The sequence below is a fragment of the Rhinolophus ferrumequinum genome, chromosome 8 (genome assembly GCF_004115265.2).
Source record: "Rhinolophus ferrumequinum isolate MPI-CBG mRhiFer1 chromosome 8, mRhiFer1_v1.p, whole genome shotgun sequence".
In the NCBI taxonomy this organism is placed as follows: Eukaryota; Metazoa; Chordata; class Mammalia; order Chiroptera; family Rhinolophidae; genus Rhinolophus; species Rhinolophus ferrumequinum.
Window position 1 is genome coordinate 20,766,094 of NC_046291.1, and position 11,157 is coordinate 20,777,250.

At 37.9% G+C, this 11,157-nt stretch overlaps 1 protein-coding gene across 5 annotated transcripts in view; it reads right to left on the minus strand.

The window, feature by feature from the left end:
- Positions 1-11,157, minus strand: part of SPAG16 (sperm associated antigen 16) — a 759,782-nt gene extending 748,625 nt beyond the window's left edge. For all 5 annotated transcript variants that reach the window (XM_033111509.1, XM_033111505.1, XM_033111506.1 and 2 more), the window contains exons 1-3: positions 11,010-11,157; positions 1,361-1,407; positions 121-216 (exon numbers count right to left, since the gene is read on the minus strand). In XM_033111509.1, coding sequence (XP_032967400.1) covers positions 121-216; positions 1,361-1,407; positions 11,010-11,136 — 270 coding nt within the window. In that variant the 5' untranslated portion in view covers positions 11,137-11,157. The remainder of the gene's footprint in view (positions 1-120; positions 217-1,360; positions 1,408-11,009) is intronic.

An 11,157-nucleotide genomic window follows, 5' to 3' on the forward strand; every position in this document is an offset into this window, starting at 1 on the left:
GGTGATAGGGCTGCATTTGTAAGTAAAGTGAAGTACTTGAAATTTAAATGACTTTCAAAATTTCACATAAAAAGTTATCACTGTTAAACTGCAGGAAATGGTTGTGTTTAAAATTCTCACCAAAATCTGAGTATCTGTAGCCTGTTCTTGAACCATCTGAATTGCTTTTGCCAGATCTTCTTCACCTTCTGGAATACTAAAATTGTCATCTGGTATCTAAATCACAGAAAAAGCAAAGGATAGGAAGGGTTATCAGGAATATAAAAATACCTTATTTCATTTCAGAACTGATTTTTCCTCACAAAAGATCAAAAATATATTTTATGTAAGGCCCCATGTCATTTTGAAGATATATGAAAAATGGATAAATGGTGGCTTTCTGACTTTATAACATCACTCAATGTCACTTCTAATAAACTCAATATTAGCTTATGGACAACTACTTTTATCTATAATAACAAATGTAGACTAATAACTCTGCTGAAGAAAAAGTTAGACCATCTAAATGCCACCATTCTCTCCTCATCCCAGATTTTCTCCCCATTACTTTTTCATAACTACTGTGAGCAACTGCAAATCTTTAGGTTATTAAAAAAAGGAAAAAGAAAAACACTCACTGTCTGAATGTTAAACTCGTGGAAGAATATAATCAACTCTATGACATTAATGATAGTTAACACTTACCACATGCTTATGTGATCAGTTTTAAGTCCTTTTCATTTACTTAACTCATTCAGTAATTTCACGTGGTATATATTAATATCATCTCCATTACAAGCAGTAATAAAGAGCCTATCTATGTTCTGTGTGTGTCCTGTTTCTTGCTTGCCCAGGCCAGAAATGGCTAGGCTTGCATCCACAGTTTCATTGACAGCTGCTGTCCTGTAGGAGTGACTCTATCCTCCAAGTCTCAGAAGAAATGATAGAACTCACTGGAACAGTGAATTAAAGGAAAGGTTTGAGACCCACATTAGACAGAAGTACAGTTAAGCTAGAAGGAATCATAGGACCTCAGCTCCAGCTAGGCAGTGGACATCTGGGACACCTTGCCAAGAGCAGACAGGATGATAGGGAATGCCTGCTGCATAGAGATGCCAGTCTGTAGAATGGACCCACAAGGCAGGTGATAAGGAGCTGACTCAGGACATTAACAGGAAAACCAAAAAAAGGCAGAAGTATTAACCAATCTGCAATTTTAAATACAATTTTGACACCTCACTCTTAACCAGCTAAAATTAGCTAAATTCAGTTGAAAAACTAGCATCTCCGAAGGAAGGGAGGGAGGAAGGCAGGGATAAATCAAATACTTCACAAGAACAATCACAATGAATTTAGAGAATACCTAAAATGAACAAATTACCTCTTCATATTCATAATCATCTTCAGATGCTTCAGTTATGGTGACCTCTGAGTATCTTGTTAAGTTTTAATCTCAAAACATATGGAATGAAATGATTGTATTTTAAATTGATTTGACCTTAAAATACAGTAATAGATCCAATTATCTTACCAAGTTGGCAAATACATGTAATTTAAGCTATTTTTCAAAAATTTCTCTTCCCCATACAGCTTACAAATAGAGATATTTTAAAAGAAAATATTTTAATTCTTATTTTAAATTATTGTTCTACAAAACCCAAACCCACAAACAGCTATTTCTATCTGTTTATTTACTATCCAATGATTTCCAACTTGTTTCTATGAAGGCTTACAAAAGTGTACAATGTCATAAAATAATATAAATTAGAAAGGGATAAGAAAAATAATGGACAATAAACGATGATAGTAAGTTTTTCAAATTTATCTCAAACCATTCTGAATTCTCTGGAGCTTGAGTCATTCAGAAGACAGACTGATTTCTTCATTTGGTTTAAAGCATTGTAAATTTAAAAAAAAAAAAAAGCACACCAATATTTAAATATAAGTAAAAAATACATTTCAAAGTTTTCATCAATGAAAGTTATTGAAGTCTTCATTTTGTTTTCTTATATGTATTTCTTAATTTTAAAATTAAATTCTCTTCTCAAGAAAGGCAGCCTAATTTTTAAACAAACTACACAGTAATTATAACTCAGTGGTTCACAAATTATCAAGAAATAAACATTAAAATATCGATGGAAATGACTCTAATAAGAAATTCTAACAGCATCACTATAAAATTTGCAGAAGTTATGTTACTCTAATTATAAATTAAAACTTCAAGATAACAGTTATTTTGCTGGTTGGCAGGTTTATTTTTTTCCTTCAAATGTCGACTTGGTTATATCAAGTTTAAAAGATATGAAATTAAAAATTTTAATGCACAGTAATGGTTACAAAAATCAAAGATAAGATTAGCCTAGTTTTCATTTTGCTGCTTGTTGTAAGAAATTGTTTCTGTTATTCTGTCTTCCAAGAGTTAGCTGACGGTGTATATAGCAACACACGTTATTTGTAATAAAAACTAATAACACACAGTATTTAATCGAAACCAGACTCTGCCTAAGGGTTTTACATGTATTAACTCATTTCATCCTCACCCTACTTACAAGGCTAGAAGTATTATCTCCATTTTACAGATCAGTACTCAAAGGCACAAGGTTACACAGCTAGGACCTAACAGAGCTGGGAACCAGCCCCAGAAGTTCAGATTTCACTATGCTGTACTACGTCTCCTGTTCTATATGGGTTTTCTGTGTATGTAAACACTTGAGGTGTTTGCCAATTAGCTTCCACATAGTTCTAAACCTCTAAAGACACATTCTTGTTAGCCTCATAATAAGCAATAACTCTTCACTGTATATCACTTGATGAGATACTTAAGCCTAGTTCACTCATGAACAATCCTCAGGAACCAGATACCTGTCAAAAGGTCAGTATTTTATGGTCAAACGTGTGTCTCTCCCAATAATATGCTAAAAGTAACTTAGGCTAAAAAAAAGAAAGAAAGAAAACTAGTTAAAAGCAGATTAAACCACCACACACACATACACACAAAAAAATTGTATACCTGCAGTCCATCCCATAACCCTGAATTCACCCATACTGAGTACCAGAAGTAAAGCACCTACCTTTCACTAACATCCGACTTAAAGTACTTCCAATAGTTGCCCGATGCTCAGTGGCAAAGCCACTCCAATACTTTAAGGTATTTCTTACGTTAGAACCTCACATCTGGGTCCCAAAATCTGTCTTCTTTATTTTTAACTTATTGCTGCACAACAAACTCCCCAAAACTTAAAAAGAAACTATAAGCATCCATTATCTCATAGTTTCTGTAATCAGGAATTCAGTAGCAGTTTAGCTGGAGGATTCTGGTCACTCATGAGGTCTCAGTCTTGAGACTTAACTGAGGCAACAGGATCCACTTCCTGATGGCTCACTGATATTATTGGCTGGGGGGTCTCAGATCCTCCCCAGGTAGGTCTTCCACAGGCCTCTTAAACTTCCTCAGGACATGGTGGCTAGCTGCCTCCAGAATAAGCAATCCAAGAAAACAACGTAGAAGACGCAGTATCTTTTATGAACAACCTCAGAAGTCACACATCATAATTTATTCAATATTCTATTGGTTACAGAGGTCGACCCACTTTAGTATGTGAGGGTACTTATACAAGAGCATTTATACCAGGAGGTGGAGATCACTGGGCATGATTCTGGAGGCTGGCTACCTTACCACCTTACAGGGTTTCAAGAGTATTAAAAGAGTTAACATACATAAATCATTTAGAATGGTGCATGGCTTATAGTAAATGTTATATAAGTGTTTGTTATTATTTTGTTTATTCTAGAAAGAGATGAGTACCTGTAGAGAAACTCTCATAAGTCTCCCATGACCCAGTTCCCCCATATGCTAAGATAAATGGATTAAATATATTTTAAATCTTCCTCCTTTTCTAGATTTATATTTATCTGACACATTTTCACTTAGAGAAAATTTCCCAAGGTTCAGCTACAGAAAGTCAGCCTCTATTTATGGAAAAGGATGCTTTCGTCTGAGAGACAACTACTAGGAGTTGATTCTGTAAGCAATCACTTGTCGTTAAGTCTCCAGAAAAGCAATGCCACCATCCCTCATCACTGTTTACACCATAATAAATTGCACAAAAAAGTAAATATTCTATAATGTTATGGATAGACTTTATAATTGTAAATAAACCAACTGCTGACAAGATTACTGTGAGGAAGAAACCTGCAAGCCAAGGTTGCTAAACATAGCAATATGTAGAGGGCAAAGGTGATTTGTTCTCAAAGCTATGAAATATCAAACAACACCTGAACACACAGAAAATATTCTAAGCAATGGATTTTAATCACTAGTAATATATTCTGTTTACCCACAATCAAAAGAGATTAAGAGAAAAATACCATTTTCAAAGCTTAAAAAGTATTGTGACGTGGATCATAACCATATTTATTCTCATAACCTTGTGAGATTGATAGGCAAATACAGTCATCTCTAAATTGAAAAAAAAAGTGAATCAAAGAGATTAATAGATTTGCCCAAAATCATAAAGCTATGAGTGACAAAGAAAAGTTTCTTGAATACAAATGCCACAAATTTTCTACTACACCATACTGTTTCTACAGTGACACAACAGGACTATGCAATTTTTACCAATACCCTAGTTAATGCACTCTCACCTCTCTCTTTTTCAGTCTCTCAAGTGTTATACTACCAACAGCAAAATCATTTAAATAGCTCAATGTGAAGACCTTAAAGAAAGAAGAAGACCTTAAAGGAAGGAGAAGTATAAAAGGGCTACAGAACCAAAGGTTAAATTAACCAAGGGCAAGAGATTAAGAGACAAAAGGTCAGAACAGGACAAATACCCAAAATAGGAACCCATATCCTCCTTGATTGATATTTTTAGTATCCACAAGATGATATGAACAGAAAATCTTCCCAGAAGGGACTCAGTTGAAATGTGATGTCGCATTGTTACTGAAGAAACAGACGTACTTTGGCATGTATGTCGCCAGACATGTCTGGCTGGCTAGCTGACTAGCAACAACACACGGACAAAGGCAATAATGAACCCCAAAATGATTCTGTGGCAGTTTACAAATATGCACACAGCACAAAATATAAAAATAAATGAACATGGAAATTAGGAGAGAAAGGGAAATAGAAATAAGGTAAAGATGCATTACATGCCACAGGTCCCATGCATTTTGTTAATTGCAGGCCACGAGTTTGACTGAGTTTCCCAGCAGTTGGGATGAAAGGGGGATGTACTCAGACACCGATTCAGTGCCCATCCAATGCAAGCAGATGAGTTTCTCAGCACATATACAGCAATTTCTTGTACCAAAGCAGGAGAGAAATTACACTCGTAATTTCGGTAGGTCCTCAGGAAGAGAACACTGTGAGTTGTACAGGTGTTGATCCCCTGGCCCGTGGTACAGCCAGAAGGACAGTGTGAAGCAGAATTGGCGGAATACCACATGTGAAAAGCACTACTTTAGAAGCAATACTGCAAGCGTGGAAATGAGCAATTCATCAGAATTGCCTGAAAGATAACACCTTTACTCTGGTTCTACCTGTACCAGGCAACTTTGTCATCACTTATTTAATCTATTAGGTGATGCTATTCTCCAGGAAATGTCCACACAGTTATGGTCAGGATTCTCATGCAAAGTTATTTTTCCTCTGCAGAATAATAAGCTGGCATTTTGGCTTAAGATCAGTTTCTTAATGCCAAGCTGACTCTAAGCCCCTTACAAAACTCCCTTCCCATTATCTCCAAGGATTCCTTCAAAGAACATCCCCGAACTCCAGTTCCAAAATTCATTGTTTTTCCACCCTGTCATTTATTTTTCCCCTCAGATCTGGTTCTTGCCTGCCTACCTGTTTGACCTTGACCTGACACTTAACACTGCGCCTTGTTTTCTAGTCTGCTCTTGCCCAGAGTACAGTCTGTGGCTCCCCTTTCCTCCCTGGTCTGCAGCCATACTACCACCTACTTCCATGCCACGTTCTGTGTCCTAGAGTCATAGCCTAGACTCAGACCAAGGGTCCCACTCCATACATGCCCACTTGCCCTGGAAGAAATTTAACAGTATTTGTGAGTTTGCATTGTATGAATCAGTTCCTTGGCATTTAGTCACCATGTGTGAAGTAACTGGTACCGTGTTTCCCCGAAAATAAGACCTAACCAGAAAATAAGCCCTAGCATGTTTTTCAGGATGACATCCCCTGAACATAAGCCCTAATGTGTCTTTTGGAGCAAACCTTAATATAAGACCCAGTCTCATTTTCAGGGAAACATGGTACTTTTGCACTAGCAGAATGATCACCAGATCCTGACCTTTTAGATCCTACCAGGAAGTAGGCCAACATATACCCACATTGAAAACTGCCAGGGAGCACTGGATCCATCACCGTACTACAGAAGACACAACTGCAAGAAGCCTCAGAGAAGTATTTCAGCTGGAGTAATGGAGCAGAGTTTGAGGTGCCGGTTGGCATGACGGGGTCACAAAGTTGTGCAAATGGACCACAGCCAAGAAAGAAACATGTTCAGCTGTGAGCAGCACAAGTTCCTCACACACTGGTCTCTTCCACTACTGCATTTGTAGGTAGCAATCAAAGATGCCAGCAGTGGCATCTTTATAAAGAACTGGAGTGAGACATACAGCTAATTATATTTTACATGATTTCCCAAAGCTACTGTAGACAGAAATTGGTTTGTAATCTTTGCCTTCACTACCGAGCCAATGTACACAAAGGCAATCTAAAATCTAGCCTGAATCCTCCACGATCAACATTTCACTTAATGAAATAAAAGCACTGTAAACAGTGAACATCAGTTATGTTCCCTTTCTTAGGAAAGTCAGTTAAAATAAAGTAAGTTAACTGAATAATATAAACCAAAGATGACAAATTGGAACGCTTGCTGCCACTTTCCCCACTGTTGTTTGCTTCCTGCAGTCTTTCCCATGGAGTCTTCACGAGGTCTCAGAATTCTTATTAACACCACATACCAGGAGGCCACTTCCATTTCAGTGGAAATGTATTGGCCACCCTTGCCCTGGACAGCGACAGCACAGTCTGCCTCAGAAACTAGAAAATAACTTTCTTTCAACATATCAGCCTCCTGGTTCTCACAGGGGGTGGTGATGTATGTTTTCCAACTTCTAAGCCAGGAGATTCAAAGGCATCAACTCTGTATATTATACCTCTATCTGAGAATATAAAGGTTACAGGTTAAGATCTTTGTCTGCAACCTTGCTACTCCTATTACAGTTCTTACCAGCAGCACCTGGGAGCTTGTTAGCAATGCAGAATCTCAACCCTGACTCAGACCTATTGAATTAGGGTCTTCACTTAAAGATCCATAACTTTGATTCATATGCATATTAAAGTTTGCCTGACCTAGAGGACACAGAACAAAACACATTTTTTTCTCTCCATATAGCCTATGACTTTCATGCTTATAAAATTCAGCAGTCTGGGTTTAGTAACATGCCTCTTGCTTTACATTATATATTCAGACTCTCTATCCTTTTTATTTGACTATACGTAGGGTGTAACTAAGCATCCATGGGGCAAATTCAATTTTCCGATGATAATAAATACACTACTGGAGTACATAATGATTATTAAGGATTTCATAAATATCTTCTCACCATAAACATTCCAGAGAAATAACAAAGGAAAAAAATTTTAAATGTTAAAAGGAAGAATAAAATGTTTTTAAATGACAAAAGTTCAATTTTAATTAAACAAAGTTATCAGGGAACATTATTACTGCAACGAAAGATCGGCTAGGGATGTCACTTAAGACAAATATACATCTTCAATGGGTATCAGTTTAGCGTGATCACCAGGTTTCAGGGTCTGGAATCCTCAATTTTGCATTTTCAGTAACAGTTGAATTTGGGGCTGCATCCAAAGTTGATTAGCCTAAAAGAGCTAGCTGGCTTAACTCATTCAATCCTCAAAAATTGCTGTTAGGGCCAGAGGACACCTTTTCAGTGGCCAGCAAACTAATGTCCATGATCTAAGAAGCCAAATTCTTAGTGTTAGAATTATATTATCTAACATAATAATCAAAAGCTAGTTAGGGGAGCAAGAATCAGGGCAAAGGGGGGTATATAACAACAACAAAAAAAAAATCACTTTGGGGCTCCACTTTAGATCCTAAAGTCTATTTATTCCATTACTCTTCCTTGAACAAGGTCTTTCTCTGGACAAGTATAATAGCAACAAAATCAATTAAGCATTAGCTTTCTTAGTACAATTCATTCCAGCGTGCTTCTCTCAAGTGGAATGGGGCACTCCCAAACATCTACAGCCACACAGTAACAGGCAGCCAGTGGTCACAGCTTGCAATTGAAAACCTCGCCCAAGTTGTGTTGATTTCTAATAGAGGATTCATTCGCAAGGCAGCCAACCATCCTTACAAATTCTAGAGACACCTACTTGGCCCTTTACAAGTCACATAGCTAAAATCTAGCCGTATATTTTACAATGCCACAAATACCTTTCTTAATGAAGAGTTCTCTAGAGGATTTATGCACTCCATGACTAGATTTCTTAAAGTGCTGGAAATAAGAACTACGTCATCTGTGTTTGTATCTCATCTTGTGCAAGGTTAAAACATAAAAGCAATGCTATTGTGAAGTGCTTCAGAAGAGACACAGGTGGCACTGTTACAGCCAGGAGTTTACAAGGCAGGGGTACTGCAGGGGCAAGAAACTTTTTTCCTGAACACATTCTCCAAACTGTTGTAAACAATGTGGGGCCTTTATGAATGAAGCCGTCCCCCCATGGTGGATCCTGGCCATGTTTTTGGTTTGGGCCACACTCCTCCGTACATGTTCTTTATGTGTGATTATTTAAAAGCAAAGAAAACGGTGATTTCCCAGAGAATTTAAGTCAACCTTTCAAAGCCTTGCTCAATATTGATAGCTTGTTGTCTAGTGTTCTAGGAGCATCTGTTTCATAATAAATAAAGGAAGTTCAAAAACAAGTGTAGATTAGAAGTGATGAAGTGTATGTGCAAAGTAGAGAACATCAGATTTCTGATTCATTTGTACATATTATAATTTTTATTTATCCACTGCAATAGCTCAATTAAATTACCTGAGATCTAAACACTTTAAAACCCAGGAAAGTCTCACTTCAGCAACTATCATAATTGCTTTAAGAAACAATGTCAAATAACATTATAGAGTCAACTCTTAATTATGCATGTTAAGAGAGCTCAGGGGTACAGGGATAATTGGCATTCAGAAGTAATCCTCAAACTTCATTTTAACTAAGAGGTAAAGTCTCTCCCGTGACTAAACCTCTTACCTGAATGTTGCAGTGAATATAGGAAAATTGACTGGGTAAATATTTAGTTTTGTTGAAACCCAAAATAGTAGTCAGTCAAGCAAAGAGAGATGAGAGAAAAGCAAAGGGGCTAGATAATTCACACACTGGATAATAAAATCCTGAAAAATCAGAGTTGCTTATATTTACAAATGTGATTATTTAGAGAAGTCATGGTAAAATTGTTTTCTGCAAGCTGCTCTACATTGGCGAGTAGTGACTCAGTCATTTCCCCACCAATTGTCATCCTGATTTTCACTGCGGAAAGTTGTGCTACATTGGCGTTTCACCATTTATTTCACAAAAATGTTTGCAAAAAGTTACCTCAATGTGTTTGTCTCATGTTAACAATTAAACTATGTGATAGAAATCATTTTAAACAGACAAAATGTTAAGATGACTGGTTATCATTTCCTACCGACGACACTGGGTAACTTCGTAGATAAGCTCTGAAAGAAATGTTGACTTGTGTCTCCATTTAAAAAGGAGTATTACTGAAAAACCTCGTTAGAACTATAAAAATGAGTATAAAACCTCATGTAAGACACTAAAGCACCCACATATTTCATTCAAATCGCTTTCCAACTCTTCAAACTTACATACCTGGAAAAATCATGTTTGCATTGAATAAAATACTATGTATGTTCTTTGATCTTTTCAACTAAGTTCCTCCAAGCTCCCTGTAGCAGGGATGTGTACTGTGCCTCAGTCAGGACAGGTTAATCAGTTTGCCAAAGCTCACAAAATGAATCACTGCTGGATCTCTGAAATCTTGAATTAAAGCTGGAGTGGCCAGTTGGACAATAAATAAATAAATAAAAGTATGTGTGTGTATGTATATATGTAGATTTTGGAGTTTCCTTGATATCTTTACCAATAAAGAGATAATCCCTCCCCCTTCTACCTGCCTGAAGAAAGGAGTAGGTATCTTTTTCTCATGAACCCTCTCCATCTCTCCAGTACAATTAACCTATATGCCTAAAGCAGAGGAACTCAAAAGCCTTACACGAGAAATAGTGAACTTCATAAAATTACCCACATGTGGCTATTCAATTTTTCTGGTATTTCCATTGATAATCGCTCATCACTATGCGGCTTTTTCCCAACACATCTGAATCTTGTCAGCTCACCAGGATGTCATTTAATTGCTAAGAAAAAATAGTAATTATTAAGTAGCTAAAATTGAAACTACCCAGGAAGTTGATGCTACCAAATCATTTAAGCATTGGACATGAGCTGGATGGATATTCTGAGCTTCAGCTCCTTAAACGCCCAAAGGCAGACGTCTTTCCTAATCTCCTAACTTCCTCAATTTAATTTGTTCTGAAGGCATTCTGGAAGCTTGAGGGCTTATTTAGGAAAACCACTAAGCGAAAGGAGGGTTGGATCAATTTGTATGTGCCACCTTCGCAGAAAACTTCTATCCAAAGTTTTACTGAGTTGTTACCAAGCACGAGACTCCTAACGGTCTTTCAACTGTTTTTCCAATAGGAAGGCGGCAGCCTAACATTTTAACAAGCGAAAAATTCACTGGTAGCTATCAGAGGATTGAGGTGGCAGAGACGCCACCTTGCGGTCAAAAAGGCGTCCCGACCGTATCGGTGGCCCCAAGCCTCCTAGGGCGCCCCGAGTAGGAAGATCGCGCCCTCGTCCCCAATACCCGTTACCGCGCCCGCGCCTGGAGGCCGCGCCTACTCGGGAAGGATACGCTCCAGGTAGTAGGCGCCCTCGGCGGCCACCGCAGACGCGGTGTCCTTGGCATCCGTCAGGCCCACGCCCAACGCTTCCTCCAGAACCCGCAAGGCCGAGCTGTTCTTCCCTTGTTGAGCAGCCATCGGCACAGCTTCGAACCCCCG